Source organism: Dendronephthya gigantea, unplaced genomic scaffold (assembly GCF_004324835.1).
Source record: "Dendronephthya gigantea isolate DGI-Jeju-01 unplaced genomic scaffold, DenGig_1.0 000159F, whole genome shotgun sequence".
NCBI classification, from domain to species: Eukaryota; Metazoa; Cnidaria; class Anthozoa; order Malacalcyonacea; family Nephtheidae; genus Dendronephthya; species Dendronephthya gigantea.
This window is the reverse complement of record NW_021163169.1, coordinates 15,439-36,694: the sequence shown is the minus strand read 5'-3', so window position 1 is coordinate 36,694 and position 21,256 is coordinate 15,439. Positions and strand designations below refer to the sequence as shown.

Sequence of the window (21,256 nt, the reverse complement as noted above, 5' to 3'; positions counted from 1 at the left end):
AAATACACGAGTATCCTCCACCCGACCTAACGAGCTGGCGACGTCACATGTATGTGTATGGAAACCGTTTCTTGAATTAGCTGTATATTTGCACGCTTACCACAAGTACATTCGTAGCAAATATTTGAATCAATCGACTCTTATGCTATAAAGACGATACAAGATTTAGTCAAAAATGGATTTTTTTATTTCTTTTAACAAAATCGGCACAGTTCAAACATTTGACATATCTGTTGGTTTGTCCCTAATATTACGACGTTTATTCAAATTAAGTTGTGGGTTATTATCCGTAAGTTTAATTGGCAATACTTATCTACCTGAACATTTTCTATCAAGAAATAATTTTTTTAGTATTAATTAATGATTCATGATCTTTCCTCATCTAAGACAAAAAGTCGCATTTTCCAGGATCATTACGCAAAGGAGGCGATAAATACTTTTTAAAGTTATGAACTCTAAAACGTTTGTTACCATATCTCCCGACGGATAGAAAAGAACAAGTCGATGGGAGGAAAAAATGAAAATATCCATTGGGAAAACCAAAAGTTAAACTTACAGAGGATATGATTCTGCCTTCGGACACATCAACAAAATGCATCATATCACTAGTGAAAAGACCTAAAATTTCGGCATCCATGTAAAAAGCCTTCCGAAAAGATCCAATAGGAAGAGTATGCGCAATTCTTATACCAGTTCTTGGAAACGCAATAGAACTTAAAACAAAATTCTCACAGGTAATTAATAGATTGTCGGATGACACTAATACTAAACTACGAGTCATATTAGTACCAGTTAAACAGAACCAATCAACAGATTCATTCAACTGTCCCGTTGAACGTACAAACCATCTGTTGCCACATTCTATTTCCCACAATTCATAAATTTTCCTCAAATTGCAATGTAACATAACAGCACACCCATCATAACTTATTGCGACAGAAGTGAACTTTTCACTATGGGCCTCGTCAAAATTCCAAGAAGGTATTTCTTGATGACTGAGATTTTCACCACAAATTTTTAAAATAGAAATTCTCCCATTAGTGCTAATTACAAGAACATCTTTTGTAAACTTAACAACACGACTAAAATTTAAAATAGATTCTTCAGTTTGATTTCCTAAGATATTTGAATTCAAAGGTTCATAAGGATATTTAACAAGCACGCCTTCACAGACCAACCAAAGATACGACTCAGACCACCAACACGCCACTGCTTGTTGTTTCAGTGCAACAGTTTGCAATGTTTCCCCATTGTCGATACTTCTTATTGAAAGAATACAATTTTTAAAACAGCACGCTACATACAAGTTTTTCGGAGATAATGCACAGCAATCTATTTCGCCGTAGTCGACAAAAGAAGCATCAGGAGATTCAAGAGATATAATAAATACAAGGCTTGGTTCCCCAATATGTAAAAGGAAGTTCGTCCCTTCTAATTTTGAAATGCGAAGGAAAATAAATCCAACAGGCAAACAATCAATCTGAAAGACGTCAACCACCTTTTGGGCTACAAAATCGTATATTATCAGAGTTACAACACCTTCGGAGGAGTAATTGGTAAATGCTGCACACTTTTTTCCCTTCCATAAAAAGATTTTTGAACAGCCTTTATTAGAGAAAAAGACTATCTCACCAGATGGCAAGCAAACATGATCAAAGCTAATCCAACGGGATGGTTCGTCATTATCGAATAGGCCATCCGGTGAACAAATCTGAATAGAATCTTTACTCGACAAACACGGCGCAACAGAATTCTTTTCAATATACACTTCTTCTAAATTGTCAGAGCGCAAGACATTCGTATATATTGATGAGTCCGTGCATATTGATGAGTCCGTACATATTGATAAGACCGAGACGTCATCCCAACCATCATCCCCAACAAAAAGGAGAATGTAGGAGCCACACAAACTAAACAAACAACGACACCCAGGTTCACAATTCACATTGTCAACTTCTGCTAATAGGGTTTTCCTCATTACATCCCACACTTGAATCAATTCCGGCCCTGATGTAGCAAGTTTCATTCCACAGGAAGAAAAAGAACCACTCCAAATGTCTTCGGGGCCGTGTGCAATGAAGGGTACTTCCTTTTGTTCTTTAACAAGGACGCATGACCGAATTGAATTGCATAACAAATAGGAGGAATCAGGAGTAAACGCAAAGAAGGGGTCAATATAATTGCGTGTCTTATGCACTTGTATTTCGAAAAGAGTCACGAGGCTTGGTATTTTAAGCACTTGCACTGTCCATGTACGAGTTTTTAAGAGGGCAAACATCGTATTGTCCGGTGACAGAGAACTGGTAAATGAATCAACTAAAGCACAGGAGACATGATTTAAATTATGATTCTTTTCATTGTCACACGTTCTATCCAAATATCTATTGTACCAAGATATTCTAGCAACGTTTTAGGACAGACATATTGGTGAAAATCAAAGTATCCGTTTGCAAGAACTTTCAAATAACGCTCACAATATGCTAGACGGCCTTGTGCCGTAAAATACACATCTCCGATCTTTTCTAACAAAGAATGCAGTTGAATGATGCCGTAATAAATATCTTTGGAAAGAACACTACCATACGTGTCAAGGATTTGCTTCAAATCAATATCGTTGATCCAATAAAAAAATTTTAGTCTTAAATAGTTTACGCCAACATGCACCAACCAGTGAAATTCCTCCACCTTACCTGTTTTTATCAAATATCCTCTACCATTTTTTAAAGCATACTTATTCTCCGGTGAAGTTTGAAATTCTAAAACAGACTTTAAAGATTCTATCTCACAGAATCTCTCACAAGCACGCCAAAGACGTCTATTTCCGTCTTAACATCTGCAACAAACGCATGTTCTCATACCCATTCAACGTCATCCAATCCCATAATGACTTATGATAAAGAGTCAGGCAACCATCATAAACTGGAAGAATTTCTGACATAATGTCGATAATCGCCGTGCGTATTTCGAATTTTTCCCAGGGCAGACCCATGCATGTAAAAAGAATTTTCAGTGGGAGAGGCACGAATGCGGCGGCAATAACATTGATAAAACTTTTTAAGATAGATGAAAAGGTATCTTGCATTAAAAGTTGGAGGCGGCTTTTCAAACGTTTGAACTGTTTTTCGTAATATCCGGCAATACCACTGGGGATGCAATCACTTAAGTCGGGTTCAATTCCCAAGCCCTTTTCTCTTAATTCATGAACTAAGTGATAAGCGTACAAAAACGATCCCTCACACTTCGAAATAACTGACCTTATGCTATGACCAAGAAGGTTAAGTAATTCATGACGAATGAAAACCTCAATATCTTGATTGTGATCTTCATCATCAGGACGGATTTCTAACGGCTGTAAATGTTGAAGGACCTTCCGTACTTCTAGCTCCGGTCTGCTCGAAATGAATATCTTAATCCAATCAGGCAGTTCACAAAATTTCTCGGATATCAACTCCAAAAATTCGCTCTTCATATCAGTTTTGCTCTCGTCCAAGGCATCAACAATGATCAACATTGGATCATTTCTGCGAAGAGAGTGTAGTGGATCGTTTAAAAGAACACGAAATGCGTCAGACAGCGAGTCCCGAGAATGTTCACGACGAAGGATTTCGGTAAGTTTATCAAGGAATCCATCAACATTATCACACATTTGGCTGGCAAGGGACTGGAGGATTCTGTGAGGATTGCTGTAATCAGAATTTCGAAAGTCGCAGAAATGGTGAGCTGCGAGTTGGCCACGTTTTCTATACAGCTCAAAGATCTTTCCAGACAAAACACTTTTTCCAGCGCCTGGACCTGCAGTTAGGATCATAACCCGGGTTTCTTTACTCACAAACCAACTTGAGAGTTTATCAAACAACCATTTTCTAGTGCCGTCATGAAATTTTTTACAAAGGTCGTCAATCTTTCCAGTAAAGTCAAATTTAGCGAGTTTTTCGACAGTTGAGTGATTAACATTCTCATCAACTTTTTTTCTTAGCTTGACTACTTCACTTTTAACATCAGTTAGTTCTGATTTTAAGTCATCGTCTTGTTGTTTCGATTCGACAGTTGAGTGATGAACATTCTCATCTACTGTTTTTCTTAGCTTGACTACTTCACTTCTAACATCACTTAATTCTGATTTCAAGTCATCGTCTTGTTGTTTCCATTCTTTTAATCTTTCAGTATAACTTTCTTCTTCAGGGCTGAGAGGAGCCACTTTCAACTCATCAATATCCTTTTGAGGAATTCCCAAGTTGACCAACGGTACCGAAATTTCTTGCCACAGTTTTTCAAACGTTGTGTCGTCCAAACTTGCAGTTGGAATATGACCATACACTTCATTCCTGAACATTTTGACTCTCAAAATGTTTGCTGATATAAATGTATCGCTAACTGGAGGCATAACATTCCACCCAGTCGCTGGTGGAGACAATCCACAAATATTTCGAAGTAAGACAGTCAGTAAGGTGATATCGAAGTTGTTTGAATCTGGTGCACCAGATATTGGGAAGAGTAAGTCCCATTGCGAGGCTTTAATTATATTGTATCGTATTCCCAGCAGGGTCTTCTTGTTGGCATTCAATGCGGAAGCTAAGGTGGAAGGTGGATGCACTGAATTTAGTGCAGCTCTCAAAGCATCTCCTCCTTTATCTACCAACAGTTGACATACCCGGGAATAATTAGCTTTGCTTTTTATTCGATCCATTGTTGTTTTTGATCATTAACTTGAAAATCCCTGAAATCAGAGAAGGAAATGATTGGGAGATTGTTCTCATATAAACAAGACACGATATATAGATAATTCTAGAAAGCCATTGACAAAATTTACAAGCATGCCACGTTCCTAGTACCAGCTACTCAGAGAAAAGGATGACCAAATTCAGTGAGTTAAAATGGAACAGCACATCTTCACAAGCATGCAGTCATATATTCGAAGGAGCCATGGTACGTTTGTTAAGGTGGTTCCCAATACGTGAAATTAGTACAGTTTGAGACGCGATCTATCAAGATCAGACGCGCATGGAGTAATCGCGATTCGTCAAAAACGGCTCGCTCTGTTTAGAGGCGTTGCTGGAAGTTTATGTCGTAGACATAGGACATAAAGTTTAAAATTAGCTTTTTATTTTGGGAGTTTGTCAATCAATCAAAAAATAGAGAGAGGATAGAGAACGTACGTTCAGAGACAGAGACTGATAAAACAGAGATATAGGAGACAGAGAAGTGAAAATTTCGATTTAATTGAGTTATAGAAGTCTATTGTAGTAGTGAGATTCAGAGCCAATATTTCCTATATTTAATTAGAATTGTATATTCTTATATATGATCGTCATATGCCGCACTGATTCCATTTCAAGGCTATTGTTTTTAGGGTAAGTGGATATAAACATATGAATATTCTCCACGAATTTCAGTCGCGGATCTACTTCCCCAATGCAATCATCGTTTCAAGCTGCGCGACTGGTTTTTATGGCTAAATACTGGCAGAAAAAGACATGTTTCTCTATTATCCCCGAGCCGGTGCGGAGCATTGAGCACTGTGCGAGGGTACTAATTCCGTCCGGAGATTGGGAATTACACCCGAGTATTGTGACAGAACATAACGGAATCCAAAGTTAAGAAAATTCTATGTCATGGACGTTGGGTGGTTTTCTTACTTGTGGGCATGCGCGAAATTTAAATGAGTGGAAACCGTTAATCAGCAACTTTCTGATTGGCTGAGTCAGAATTTTTTTATTTCAATAATAACGTCAGCAATTTAACTGCAAATTCACAGAACTTTTTTATAAAGCTGTTTGTAAAAATTACACCAAATAAAATGGGAAAATTTAATAAGAGATCCAATGAAAATCATCAAGAGACATTTATCAAAAACAAAACAAAAAGGGTTGCTCGAAAATGGAACGATTTATATTCTGCATAAAGTTTTGAAATGTTTTAAATCGGTACATGTCCATAGTATAGTTGTTTATAACATTCTGTGTTTGCTTTTTGAAGAAGGATGCAGTTTATTTATATATTTGATGTCGTTTTTCAAAGTCATATTGAAAGGCTTTTCACACCACTCTTCATAACTTCCAAAAGGGTTTTTTAAAAATTAAATCATTTATAATTATATGTAAACTGTCGCTTCAAAATCACGTGAGGCTGAAGCTTTTACAGTCAACGGCATAATATATTCGAAGAATATTTGAGGTTCTGTACTTGAAGATTTTTTACTGTTTTGATGTTTTTCTGAAGCCTCAAATGTTAAAATTTTAACAGCTAAGGTGGTAGGGTGTATAAACACCGGTAGAAAACGGGTGACATCACCTTCATGCAATGTTATGACTATATTTTGTACCAAATGATAAAAATATTGGCCATCGATGCTTTGCCATTAAGTCATTTCATTATGACTCAATAATGACGCATAAACTTATACACTGCGTCCAAAAATTATATGCAAATATATTTTTCCAAAATATGTAGGGCAGTATTGAGAAGAAATTTACAGAATTTTGTGTGCAAAGTGTGTCGTGCAGTTCTGCGGACTAGTAAACAAATGATAGCAATTATATTTCAGACTTTTAACATTCAGGGATTGTCCAATAATTTTATGCACCATGGGCAGAAAAGTCACTTTGACTGACAATGAAAAAACAGCAATAATTCAGAGCCTTCATGCGAAACAAGCAACCCTCCAAATAGCGAAAAAACTTAGTCGTGACCATCGAACGATAAAAAAAATTGTTGCAAACCCAGCATCGTTTAATGGAAGGTCAGACAAAGGTAAATCTCGGAGGAGCTCAGTTGTATGTCCCCGAATGGTCAAGCGTTTGAAAAGAGAGATTCGCCGCAACCCTCCCCAAATTAGCAAAGAAATTTTTGAGGCAGGTGGTCTACCACATACACCCAAAAGTACAAGATGTCTCATCCTGAAGCGCATAAGCAAATGTGGAAAACCTGTGACTAGACTTCCTTTGAAGAGCGTCCATCGTCAAAAGAGACTAAAGTGCATGGGCAGAAAATAACATCAAAGTGAATTTTGAGAACGTATTATCCACCGATGAATGCAGGGCAACCCTCGATGGTCCGGATGGTTGAAGTAGAGGATGGTATGATGCACAGTCAACTGCTCCTCAAAGATTACGACGTCAGTAAGCTGGTGGTGGAAGAATTATGTTCTGGGCAGGTATCATCAAAAATGAAATAGTTGGAACTTTTAAAGTTAAAGATGGGGTGAAAATCACTGCAGAAACGTATACCGCTTTTTAATAGAGTTTCTTCTACCTTGGTACAAAAAGAAAAGTTTGTCATTCAGGAGGAGAATGATATTCATGCAAGATAATGCACCATCGCATGCAGCACGTCTAACATTGGATTTCTTGAAGAAATCTTTGGTCTAAAACGCTACAATCATGGAATGGCCTCCATACTCCCCTGATCTTAATCCGATCGAGAATATGTGGAGCATTATCAAGCGCAAGGTTTACGCGGCTGGAAAGCAGTTCAATTAAAAACAAGAACTTTGGAATGCCATCCAAGCCACGGCAAAGGATATCTCAACTGATGAGAAACATTTCACAAGACAGAAAGAACCAACGTTTTAATATTGTATACCAAATTTTATTTCCATAGGCCTAAACGTAATTGCTAATGTTATTTTGAAAAAATATATTTGCATATAATTTTTGGACGCAGTGTAGTTATAGCTGATCTAGGCCCGGCTAGGGGATTATTTTCTTGGTTGAAAATGGCGAGGGGTGCTACATGCATGTATTTCTAGTAATGGCATTAAACAGTGCTTATGTTGCTAAACAACTTCCTACGCCTCATCTGGAGCTCCTCAGCCCTTTCACCCCGCAACAAACTGAGACTCTTCAACACAAATGTGAAGTCATTGCTGCTGTATGGTTCAGAAACATGGAGCAAAAAAAAGACCTGCGCCCACAAACTACAAACTTTCATCAACAGATGTCTCAAAACCATTCTCAATGTTTGCTGGCCAGATGTCATCTCCAACAGAGAACTATGGGAAAGAACGGGACAAAGGCCCATTGTCGTTGACATCAAGAAGAGAAAATGGGGATGGATATGTTGAACCCTACGAAAAACCGGATTCCAACAGCACAATTAAGACAGGCCGCAGACTCCAACTCACAGGGGGAAAGAAAAGTGGGCAGCCTGAAGCAGACCTGACGAGGCATAGACGCAGAAGTGAAGACCGCCGGGATGACATGGGATCAGCCAGGGCGCTGTAAACACGGGCAGGGAAACGCCAATATATAGTCACACAAAGTACGTGCGATGCATCAAAGGCCTGGCACGAGCGGGTGTATCTTAAAAATACAAAATAAGCGAATTCATATTCGGCTGCCAGCAATATGTCGGCAACAAATGCCAACAAAGTCGTGAAAACCTTTTTCAAACAAAGACAGGAACAAAATATAAACGTAAATAATTTTTTAAAAACTCAGCTAGGTTGTGGGAAATGTTACGGGATATATGAAATACATAAAATTGAAAGGGGTTTTTAGTGGCTTTTTCAGTTGTCTAAGAGAGAAAAAGTCGATAAACTTTTTGACACAAGCGACCCTGAAAATAATTATTAAAACGGTTTGCCGCAAACACTGTAAACCAACGTCAACGCAAATTTCTTATTTATTATTCCGGCATTGGAACACACGCATGAACACACGCATAATGTAATTTATATCTGCGAAAGAACGGCAACTATTCATAATTATTATAGTAACACACATTTGTTTATAGCATTAAACTGCTTGACTGAAAATTCTGCTACTCTAAGAGTAATAACTCTTAGGCGCTTTGTATCGTCCTATCATGTTTTTTTTTAAAGTTGAAAATAATAAAAATACAAAAAGGTTCGGGAGGTACGCGTACCGCACATAGATCAGGGGAGTACAGCCGTCCCCCCCCCGTGTTTTACAGCGCCCTGGCTCAGATGAAAAGGAACGCCCAAAACAGAGTGCGTTGGAGGAACGTCGTTGAGGCCCGATGTTCCCCAGGAAATCCAGAGTCTTAAGCATTTAAACAACGTTGCTAAAACAATTTCCTAGCTTTTAATGAGCGTGTTCTTGTTCTGTTACTGTTAGCACAAATGCTCAACGAAATATAACTTGAACAAAAGATTATTTTAAAGCTTGCACACACGGTAAAAATGAATCGTCTGAATTAATAACGTTGGGTCGGCTGATTTTGGCAAACAATGGCTGATTTTAAAGCGATTGAATATAGCCACAATAGCGCCATCCGGCTTTCATACAACCGGCGTCTTGGGTATAATTTAAGCCCCAAAATGGCAATTTCACAGCTGTCAGATGTGCATGATATATGAGCTGTCAAAAAAGATTGCGGAATGCGTATTTCGAAATTCAACTTATTCTCTATGATAGTGATACAAAAATGCACAATTCTGAACCATTGAGTAGATTTTCGTGCATGTTAAAACCTCATAAACACCAATTTCTGCGGTGTTTGTTTATCATGTTGTACCTTTGTGAGTTCCTGAAAACCAGGGCGTAGCAAACGAATTAAGAGATGTCATGTGATATTCACCAACTTTTAGTAAAACAATAAAAGTATCCAAAATATCCAAAATGGAACATATTATAGATATATAGGTATATTAAATATCATCCACAATGTGTTGACTATTTTGGATATTTTACTCAAGTTTTCATCTCCGCTTTCTGATGAATAACAATTAAAGCACTTTGATCAACTTCAAACATTGCCTCTCATCACTCAGTCTCCACACTCCTTTAGGCCAAACATTGCCTAACTCTATCAGTCTTACCACCGCAGAGATTCCATGAGAGAGCACGCATGCGCTGCGCTGATCATAACACGTTTCGCTGGACACCATTTTGGTTTGCTGATCGTTTCGAATAAAATTTTTCTTCAAGTATCTTCCTTTTTTCGGACATCGAGCTTCAATCGATACCAATTCAGCAATTTAAGGTAATTGTGATTTACTCTTGAATGGTTTATCCGCGAAATATTTTCTGGATAGAGGAAATATCCCGCTTTGAAAATCATGGACCAGCTCGAAACCAGCGTGATTTCGAACCAGTGCTCGTCCAGTAATGATTTTTCTGGTACGGCGATGCCGAAGCCAGGTACAAGTGGAAAAGAAAAAACCTCGATCGAGACAAGTGGGGTCGATAAGGAAGAAAGCGAGTGAGAAACGATCTCGTATAGTGCAGAGTTAGACGCTTCGGAAAAAGGTCAAACTGCAGTGGACGATTTCGAAAGCAGAATTAATGCGAACATAGACAAAGTAACATCTATTGTCAGCGACGTTGCGGGGGTGGTCCCCATCGTTTGTGAGCTGAAAGCGGCTTACGACCAAGAGCTTTCCAGGGTCGAGGTTGACCTGTTGAGAAGCGATTCCGATGGTGAAAACAATAGCGCCAAAAGTCACACTGACGATCTGTCTACTATTCTACTATCGCGCCGCTACGAAAAATGAAAATCTTCACAGTTCAGAGACCGAGGCGGGTATCGTGGATTCCCTTATTCTTGAAATTACAGAAAACAAACTGGAGCTGCATTGCAAGGGAAAATCGGGTTGGTACTAAACAGCATTCTCCCTCATGGCTTTAATGAAAAGAATGCCACCTCAAAAAAGGAAAAAAATTGACGACCAGAAAATTGCAAATTCAGTTAAAAGTAACGAAAGTCAACCAAGAAATCTGCGACATTAGCCAAAAATCAACCAGAGCCATGGATGTCCGCTGGCAAAAATGCAAGAGATGTTGATGAAACGCTTAGGTGAAGCAATCGTTGACTCGTCTGACATGCCTGACAAAGCCACACTATGGGAGGGATTATCAAACGCGAAACAGCATCAATCCAGACAAGCGTGACCTACTGGAAAGAAAGCTTCAACTATATAATGGCTTGTGGATTATCCGGTCAGCCTTGGAGAGTAAAGGAATTTCACAGCCGGCTCATCTAGGAACGTATCCTCAACTCCTGGAGACAGGGCACTCGGAAACAATATCATACATACTGGAATAAATGGCAAACCTTTAGTAGTGAACAATCAATTGATCCCTTTCACCCACCTGGGAATTATGTTTTGGATTTCTTAATCTAATTTGTATAATGATGGCTTAGGCTACTCAGGGATTAATACATACAGATGTACCCTGTCTTAGTTGACAACAATTGAAGGAAACATTACAATTGGGAATCATCCTCTGGTTCAGAGGCTGGCAAAAGGGGTGTTCCAAACAAAACCTTCCTTATCTCGTTACCAAGACACTTGGGATACTAATAAAGTTTTACGCTATTTATTACAAACTTTTACTGAGCTTCACAGAATTAAACTACGTGACCTGACATACAAATTAATAATGCTATGCGCCTTAGTTACAGGGCAACGTTGTCAGACTTTACACCTCATGAACTTGGACTCTCTAACAAAGAACTCATCTGCCTATCAATGTGCTATAAATGAGTTGGCGAAGCAATCTGCCCCTGCAGGCAGAAAAAACCCGATCTTTATCAAACCAAAATTATTTCAGGTTCACCGGTTAAGTGTTTATTTATTAACGTATGAGGAGTACCTTGATCGTACAAAGATACTGCGGTTACAAGAGTCGCAGTTGTTCATTAGTTTTGTTCGTCCATATAAGAAGGTCTCAAAAGGCACTATCAGACAATGGATAAAACATGTTATGAAGTGTGCTGGTGTTGACACAGCAATATATCGACCTCACAGCACTCGAGCGGCTTCCACAAGCAAAGCAAATCAGTGCAATTGCCAATTGCCAACATAATGGAAGCTGCTAGCTGGACATTAGATTCCTGGACATCAGGTATTGCATGGGGTACTCAGTTTTTGAAATATGATCAGCCATAACAACCGAAAAATTACGAACACTTACGATGTTGCTACTGATACATGAGCCATTCATACAAACAGTCAAGGTTGTTGACGTTTTCAAGAGCTGGACTGAAAGCAATGCATTTACATAGAAACAGTGTGTGAATTATGTAATTAGCAAGATATTGTCATTTAGTTTGACCAGAAACAGTTTTTTGTCTTTCTCAATTAACACTTGTCAAGAACATAAATAGGCCTACATGCAGGCGACAAACTGAACCTAAATTTCGGGCAATCACGTGACTAAATGCATGTGCTTTTAGGACTGCCAAGGACAGCTGAGTTTCGATATTTGTAGTTTTATGTTTTGTAAACGTGTTCGTGGAAAATAAATTGAAATAGACAAAGTTTCGGCTATAATTTCATTACATGGCGCCCAACGTGGGGCGGCTTTGATTTGTTGGTATCAAGCTAAAGTCCCAAGCGAAAATATTCGAGCGATATTATGGCTGAAACGAAGGATAAAATGGGGTCCATTTTGGGACACATACAAGTCCGCTATACACAATAACAGCGTAATTTCAAGGATTGACAAATTCAATTATCTTAACTCTTTGCTTGAAGGTGCAGCCTTGCGTGCAATCCAAGGCTTAACATTGACTGAGGCCAATTACGATGCAGCAATAGAGATTCTAAAAGATCGGTTTGAGAGACCCCAACAAGTAATCACAGCTCATATGGATGAAATCTTAAAAATACCAGCATGCACTGGTGAACGATTGTCTTCTCTTCGTTTTGTATATGACAGTCTTAGTGTTCATGTACGAGGACTACAGTCCCTGGGGGTGTCGTCTGATCAGTATGGGAGTCTCTTGATACCCATAATAATGGCAAAATTACCAAATGAAATTCGACTTGAAATAGCAAGGAAATCGGCCAGTGGTGTCTGGAAAATTAATGAGTTATTGAACACGATCAAGTTTGAGGTGGAAGCACGGGAGGCAAGTGAAACAGCTAAGACAAGTACAAGTAGCCCCTACAGTCAAGGAACTCAAGATGGTAATCGAAGTCGTGTCAAGAATTCAGCAGCAGCATTAGCTGCATTACAAGGTGAGACGAGGAGCAAAATACGGTGTGTTTACTGTGATGAGTATCATTACTCAGCTTCCTGTGAAAAGGTCACAAACATCGACAAACGAAAGGAAATATTAAGACGGGACAGACGGTGTTTTGTGTGTCTTCAACGAGGTCATCGAGCAAGAGAGTGCAACAAGGTTAACAACTGTAGGAAGTGTCGAGGCTCTCACCATCAATCGATTTGTACTGTGGTACACCCAAACCATGAAAACGAAGAGAAACCCGCAGACTCAAAGGAAAAGGATGCAACAGCAAAACGTGAGACATCTTTGAAAAACCCTGAACAAGTGATCAGTACGACGGCCAACACTGGACACAGGAACAGAAACGGAACTCGAGTCTTACTGCAGACAGCAACAGTCTACGCTGTCAACACAGAAAATTCCAGAAGTACAAAGGTTAGGGTTCTCTTTGACTCAGGCAGTCAAAGAAGTTATGTAACCACTAGTTTAAAGGCAAGATTAGGGCTATCTGCTGTAAAAAGGGAGACAGTACATTTAAACACATTTGGTGATGAACAGTTTAAGAAACAAAGTTGTGAAATGGTCGAGATAGGCATTCAAGGATTGGATGGTGCATTTACCATTGAAGTGGAGGCCCTAGCGTTTCCAGTCATATGTTCACCTGTGGCCACACGGGTGGATACAGCGGAGTATCCCCAACTTGATGGGCTTGAATTTGCAGACGAGATCGATGGTGTGAATGAAGATATCGATATATTATTGGGGGCCGATTATTATTATGAAGTTGTGACAGGAGAAATCATTAAAGGCGATGTTGGTCCGACTGCTGTTCAGAGTAGATTTGGCTGGTTGCTAACAGGTCCTGTCAAGATAAGTGGTGTACCGCCTACCCACACAGTTGCTAACTTGGTCATCGATGGGCGTGGAGCCAGCCATCCGTTGGAAAATGAGAATTGCATGTTAACTGATGCTCTTAAAAGGTTCTGGGATCTGGAATCGTTGGGCATAACCGAGATAAACGAAAGCAATGAAAGAAAGTTTTTGGAAGACATCAAGTTCAAGGGTCAACGGATGAGGTCGGTCTGCCCTAGAAGGAGGATCAAGGGCAGTTGGTGACCTGCGATTTGGAACTTTGTACCAATCGTCTACGATCGTTAGTCAGCAGACTCAAAAGGAATCCGGAGCTCCTAGCTGAGTATAATCATATAATTCAAGATCAGTTGCAAAGCGGGATAGTAGAAAAGGTTCCATTAAGTGAACTTAACACCATCGAGGCTCATTACTTTCCTCATCACGGTGTTGTGCGAAGCGAGAAGGAAACGACGAAGCTACGAGTAGTGTTCGATGGAAGCGCGAAGGAAAACGAAAGTAAACAATCAATAAATGATCATTTGGACGCTGGTCCCAATTATATACCATCATTATTCGACACTTTGATAAAATTTCGAAGTTATCCGATCGCACTCACTGCGGACATTGAGAAGGCATTTCTGCAAATCGAAATAAAGCCAGAAGATCGAGACAAGTTAAGGTTCTTGTGGATGAATGAGAAGGACGAGCTACTACACTTAAGATTTTGTCGCTTAGTCTTTGGGTTAAAACCGAGTCCTGCAATCTTGGGCGCAACAATCAACCATCACCTAGAAAAACACAATGAAACTGAGCCCGAAGCTGTGCAAGCGTTACGGGATTTGTATGTGGACGACTTACCAACTGGAGCTACAAATGAAGAGAAGGCTTTTGAAATCTACGAATCAACAAAGCGAGTAATGAAACGTGGTGGATTCAACCTTCGAAAATGGAAGTCCAATTCGAAGGAATTGAGCGACCGAATTGGTGAATGTGAGGCAATGAACGCGTTCAATATGGACAACTTACCCGAGAAGGCGAGCGTAGTTGAAGATGATCGTACTTACGTTGAAACTGTTGTGGGACCGCAAGCTGTGGACGAGAGCAAGACAAAGATATTAGGGTTGAGCTGGGACACGAAAAAAGATGAACTTTTTTTCGAGTTTTCCGAGGTAGCAAGTTGTGCGAAGCAACTTCCGCAAACTAAACCATCAGTATTAAAAACGGCAGCACAAATTTTCGACCCTATTGGTTTTCTTAGTCCCTTGACAGTGAGATTTAAGATGTTGTTCCAAACACTGTGCAAAGAGAAAACGAAGTGGGATGACGAACTGTCAGTTGACATGCTCAAGCTTTACAAGGACCTCCTTTTGGAGATGGAGAAATTGGGCGGGATAACGGTACCACGATGCTACTTTGTTCCGAAGATGAAGATAGTACAAGTTCAGTTACACGGGTTTTCAGATGCTAGCGAACATGCGTTCGCAGGGGTGGTTTATTTACGAACAGTTTATGAAAGTGGAGTAATCGTCGTGCGGCTAATCGCAGTTAAGTCCAACGTTTGTCCAATCAAGCAACAAACAATTCCTCGCTTGGAGTTACTTGGGGCCAATATTTTAGCTCGATTGTCAAGTTCAGTAAATAACGCGCTAGTGATTAAGATCGGAGAACTGCGTAGATTTCATTGGACAGATTCTACAACCGTTCTATGTTGGATTCGTAACCAGAAGAGCTGGAAGCAATACGTCAATCAACGTGTAAATGAAATTCGAAAATTGACGGATAAGGAGTCATGGAATCATTGTCCGGGAGCAATGAATCCAGCTGATATACCATCGCGAGGTATACGAGTCGACGAGATGGTTTCCAATTCCCTGTGGTGGAATGGACCTGCATTTTTACGACAACCCGAGGACGAATGGCCTAAACTGGAGTTTCCTAAAGAAATCGATAAGGCAGCAGAGAATGAGATTGTCAAACAACCTAAAACTGTCACTCGTGTGTTAGTTGGTGCTGTTGGTTCTCAAGCTCACGACGTGGCATCTGTGATCGATTGTGATCGATTCAGCGATAAATTGAAGCTTCTAAGAGTAACTGCATATGTCAATCGGTTTATCTACCTTTTGAAGAGCAGAGTCAAGCAACCCAATGGACAGGTGTTTGCTAACAGTTTAAATCTATCTGCGACCCAGATTTTAGAGGCTGAAAATTTGTGGATCCGGAGCGTTCAAGAATCGAGTTTCACTGAAGAATTGAAATACCTGCGAAGTAAGTCGAAGGAATCACCCCCCTCGAATGTTAGTAACTTAGGGCTATATGTCGATCAAGACGGTATGCTAAAGTGCAAGGGTAGATTAAACAACGCGCTTATTACCGAATCAGAAAAACGACCGATTCTTCTCCCATCGAAACACCATTTTACGAAATTGACGATTCGAAGCATTCACGAAGATGTTAAACATAGCGGTATCAATCACACGTTATCCACGTTGCGCGAAAGATTCTGGGTGTTGCGAGGACGAGAAACCGTGAAACGAATTCTAAGAGAATGCGTAGTATGTCGTCGGCACCAGGCAAGACCGCTCAGTCCACAACCTACGCCAGATTTACCCAAAATTAGAGTCGATGACGCACCACCATTTGCGAACACTGGACTAGATTTCTTAGGCCCCTTATATACAACCGAAAGGAACTCAACGGACGGAACTTCGTCAGAAAAAATTTATGTATGTTTATTTACATGTGCCGCCACTCGTGCAGTTCACCTTGAATTAACTCGAGCCCTTAGTACACAGGCGTTCCTGCTGAGCTTCCGACGTTTTGCGAGCCGACGAGGGTTACCTACCGTTTTGATATCGGACAACGCAAAGACGTTCAAATCTGCATGCAGGGAAGTGGAACGAATTTGTAGGTCCAAGGAAGTACAAGACTTTCTCGTGGGTTGGGGCGTGACATGGCAATTTATCGTGGAAAAGGCCCCTTGGTGGGGTGGTTTTTGGGAACGACTAGTAGGAAGTGTAAAGATTGTTCTTAAGAAAATTCTCGGTAGAGCCACTCTCGATTATGACGAACTGTCAACTGTGCTCATAGAGATTGAAGGAATAATCAACGCACGGCCAATAACTTACGTTTACGATGACGAAGAATCAATTTCGTATGCGCTTTCACCATCACAATTAATCAACGGACGGCGTATTTGTTTAAGCCCAAACAGTCAACATTACGAGATCATTAGCACGAATACATCGTTAACCAAAAGAGCGCGGCGTCACAAGCAGATTTTGAGTCAGTTTACAACACGTTGGCGAAAGGAATATTTGAGGAATTTACGCGAGAATGCACAAGTGAACAGCAAACGTCAAAAAACGGAACATTTAAAGAAAGACGATATCGTTATTGTTAAGAATGAGAAAACGAACAGAAATTTTTGGCGACTTGGAAAGATTGAGGAACTTATACCAGGTGATGATGGAAAGGTTCGTGCGGCTAAGGTTAGGGTCAGTAGCGAAAACGGAAGGTCGGACGTGTTGCGTAGGCCCATCCAACATCTGGTGCCTCTCGAAGTTGGTCAAGACCCCTCTAACGTAAACGAAACCGCGCAAACACAAACTGAAAATTCGGCGGTTGTCGAAGAGTCAAGGGAAACGGGTCGGCCTCGACGTGCGGCAGCGGTTGCCAATGCCTTTTTTAGAGAAGAACTCTTAAGGAATAAATTACTTTAAATAAATTGTTGTTAATTAGTTCTGTTTACTTCAGTAACCAGCCTGGGGAGTGTCAAGAACATAAATAGGCCTACATGAAGGCGACAAACTGAACCTAAATTTCGGGCAATCACGTGACTGAATGCATGTGCTTTTAGGACTGCCAAGGACAGCTGAGTTTCGATATTTGTAGTTTTATGTTTTGTAAACGTGTTCGTGGAAAATAAATTGAAATAGACAAAGTTTCGGCTATAATTCATTACAACACTCATGTATCTTTCTATGTAGGATCTCGACATAATTTTCTTGACCATGTGATGATATCCACATGAAAATAGTTCCTGTCAGTCAACTGTTGGAAATATTGGGTGTCTGTGTGAATATGTTAGTAAATGTGCGTGGTTGTAAGTGTGTTTATGTAAGCGATAAATATATTTACTATATAATGCATGGAACAAACAAGATGAATGTAAAATAACGAAAAATAACAGGAAACGATCCAAAATGTATCGAAACGGGCACGATGTCCAAAGTATTTTGGTTGTGCCAAGTTAGTGGTTTGAGGTAATCGAAGTACGTCAGAACGGTTTCCGAACTGGGACTATAAGTAAATGTGTAAAGCTGTATTATGGGCAGATTGTTTTAGATCGTTTTGAGATTGTTTAGATTTTTGTACGAGAGTTGTTATGTTAAATTGTTGTAAATTAAAGATAAAAATAAAACCAGTGTGTGCAGGTTAATTTACTTAACGAAGCCAGTGAATTCTGCGACATCAACTTCACATGTTACAATACCTTAAAATTTATATTTTGGTTATCTACTTTTTCTAAAACTTCCTCCAAATTTCAGCACTTCCCCCATAAAAATGTTCAGCCCTTAGTGGTTAGTGATCTCCCGTTTTTGGGATTATACACTAGTGTTCACTTTTCCCACTTCATAAAATGAGAATTTGGTATAATAAAGATATTTATATATGCACATCTGCTGATATAGTTATTAAATGAATGAACAGAAACTGGAGATACAAAATGTGTAATAAACCACAATCCCTTACCTTCCCATTCAATAGCAGAGCAAAGACATCATTCAATTTGGAACATAGTTACCACACACAGTGAAAATGAATCCAGATTCTTAATGAAAAAGGTAAGAAAACCTGTTAAGTTTCAGATATTAACAGTTTGACTATAAAAAATTACATTATCATGGTTGCAGAGATAATAATGATAAACATGCATTAATTACAAAGACAGATGCAAAAACACTTTTCCAATAAAAGAGTATTAGACCAACGTGTACGACTTCGACATCTTCACAAAAACGTCGAACATATTTGATCAAAAGTTTTGAGTTCAAAAATATTGACTGGAAAAGATAATGAGAAATAATACTATTCTTAAAAAAAATCAGGGGGGAGTGCATTTGTAGCGGGCTCAGAATTGAGCCTTGGTCAGTGATAACTAGCACGGCGAACCAGTGGCGTGAATCTGGCGTCAGCAAACGCAAAAATCCGTCATGTTTTTGGCTTCACTTTTTGGTCGCGGGCAAGTCCGCCAGGAATTATAGTATATCTCAGTGGATCATACCAACAAGAAAGGCTTCATGATCTGCCATCTTAACTTCACTCATTAATGATCGAGGGAAAGTGAGCGCTCCAGTGATCCAGTCTTATTTGAGTTAACTGCATTTTGAATACTCGGTACTAATTTACATCTCTTAAAAGTAGGATTGCATTACAAGTTGCTAGAAAAATGCACCATATAAGTCATGTAACATGGCATTGCAGTTTTTTTATATACCATGTATAGTCAAAGACAAAATGAGTATTTATGAATATTTTATGGTTGGTTGCCTTTCTTTTTATACACCTGGTACAAGCTGTAAAAGAGTATCCCTATAACAATTGAAATTAAGCTCTTGTAGGAATTTGTATGCATGATTAGTGCACTGGTGTGTCATTTACACATTGTAATTAGATTGAGCATTCACTTTCAATTTTACGCGTCGATGGGTTTAGCATAATAATAATTAATAAGGCATCCAAATTATAACAAAAGCTTGATTTTAAATTATCCTCGTAAATATCATGCTAGCCGAGATATTTATATGTCCAACTGACAATAAAATGTGTAAACAATGAAAATGCTCAAAGCATTCAAAGCAACGGAAACAAGCAGAGCCACGACCATCCAACCATATAATGTGCTGTTCGCATAAATTGTTCTTAAAATACGAATAATTCTTCACGGGAGAGGTTTAAACAGCATTATTATTGTGAAAAAACTTGTCTTATTCCCAAATGAACAATTAAAGGCAGATGAAACAGTTCAAAGATGAAATAACACTACAATAGTACCACAGTATCCTACGTTCTACATTTGTAATATCTAATATACTAATAATTATAACAACTGACAAATACCTTGATATTTAAATACAATTTGAACACAGTAATACCCTTGTTTATTCCTGAATGTTACAATTCGGAGATAAGAATTATAAAAACAAGAAATTTTTGAGGAACAACGTGTACATAACCGAGGTATATAGCTGGTGTATTGTTACAGCCGATACAGGCTGAGCGTTTAACGGAAGTATTAGTCACGTTCGTTGGGCGTTGCAATGTGACGCTATTTGACGTAAATTGACGATTGAACTATTTCCGGCAATGGTAATGAATGTGGGCAGCTCCTGAAAGACACCACCAGAACAAACTGGCATTAACGCCCAGTTTATACGTCGCATTTTGATCGCGTCGAATGCAATTCAAGCAAAAGATGATTAGATGGTAATGAGGTTTAAATCTTATTATCTATTGTTTGAATTGCATTCGACGCGACCAAAATGTGACCTATAAACTGCCCGATGAAGTTAATATTTATTTTAAAAAACCGTAAACGCTCTCTGGGTCGATTTTAAAAATTATATTACAAGATCTCTATCGAACGTCAGCCAAATTTCTGATCTCGAATTAGAAACGTTTTAACACTCAAAGGAGCACCAGCCTCGTACCCAGGCGTTGCATTCAGTTTTTTGTATAGAGGTCAGTTAAAAAAAGGTGAGCACGCGGGGGTGCTTGGGGTTGACGCTACGGAAGAAAGAAGCTTCCTTTCTCCAAATCACTCCAAATATCCCTGCGCTCTCGCCTTCTCTCAACTGACCCCTATACAATAACTGAATGCAACGTTATATATTTACTTTTAAAGCGCCTGAATACGAGGCTGAAGCTGAAGAATCAAAATTTGTTTGCACCACAACACAACCGATATTTGATAAATGAGTATGACGATATAACTTGGGAGCAATAAAGAAAATTTTGTATTCCTTGCTTTTGTATTATTGCTATCAATAACCAACTACATTGCAATTACGTCAGAAGTGAATTGGATCCAACAGTTGGATCGTGTAAATGGGCCTTAAGACAGTTTATCTCTGACAGTATCTGGGGAAACTTGGTTCAACCAAATCATATTCGACCATCCTCGTTTCGACGGTTTTTGTCTTTGTCCTTTCATTTGGTATTTTTACTTTGTTTTTAACTGATTAAAAGAACATAGGAATACAAAAAAGGCTCTGCAGTTTATCTAATCGCCTTCAAACTTAACTCTAACTTTATTTTTTAAATCTGAAGACAAGCATAAAAAATGTTCGAAAAGTAGCCAATAATAAACAATTTTTAATCTTAAAAATTTAATGGACGCAAAAAAACATGCAGGATTTTGCAACAAGAATTTTCAAAGAAACACAATTATTAAAATGAGTATACCGAAAGTGGTATAAATTGGCCA

At 39.1% G+C, this 21,256-nt stretch overlaps 2 protein-coding genes across 2 annotated transcripts; one reads left to right on the top strand and one right to left on the bottom strand.

The window, feature by feature from the left end:
* Nucleotides 1-2,815: 2,815 nt before the first annotated feature.
* Nucleotides 2,816-18,601, bottom strand: LOC114537538. The gene is made up of 2 exons (XM_028558587.1): nucleotides 18,523-18,601; nucleotides 2,816-4,717 (listed from the first exon to the last, which is right to left on the bottom strand). Exon 2 carries the CDS (start codon nucleotides 4,685-4,687, stop codon nucleotides 2,816-2,818), a length of 1,872 nt encoding a protein of 623 aa, XP_028414388.1. The 5' UTR covers nucleotides 4,688-4,717; nucleotides 18,523-18,601.
* On the top strand, nucleotides 12,706-20,748 carry LOC114537537. The gene is made up of 3 exons (XM_028558585.1): nucleotides 12,706-12,928; nucleotides 14,134-16,035; nucleotides 20,675-20,748. The coding sequence occupies exons 1-3, from the start codon at nucleotides 12,706-12,708 to the stop codon at nucleotides 20,746-20,748; spliced, it is 2,199 nt and encodes a 732-aa protein (XP_028414386.1).
* The last annotated feature ends 508 nt before the right edge of the window (nucleotides 20,749-21,256 follow it).

Coding starts and splice junctions, on each gene's coding strand:
- LOC114537538 (XM_028558587.1), bottom strand. CDS start 4,687: ATGGATCGAATAAAAAGCAAAGCTAATTATTCCCGGGTATGTCAACTG.
- LOC114537537 (XM_028558585.1), top strand. CDS start 12,706: ATGGCAAAATTACCAAATGAAATTCGACTTGAAATAGCAAGGAAATCG. Junction 12,929..14,133: donor AGCATTAGCTGCATTACAAG/GTGAGACGAGGA, acceptor ATATAATTCAAG/ATCAGTTGCAAAGCGGGATA. Junction 16,036..20,674: donor AGAATTGAAATACCTGCGAA/GTAAGTCGAAGG, acceptor TTACTTTTAAAG/CGCCTGAATACGAGGCTGAA.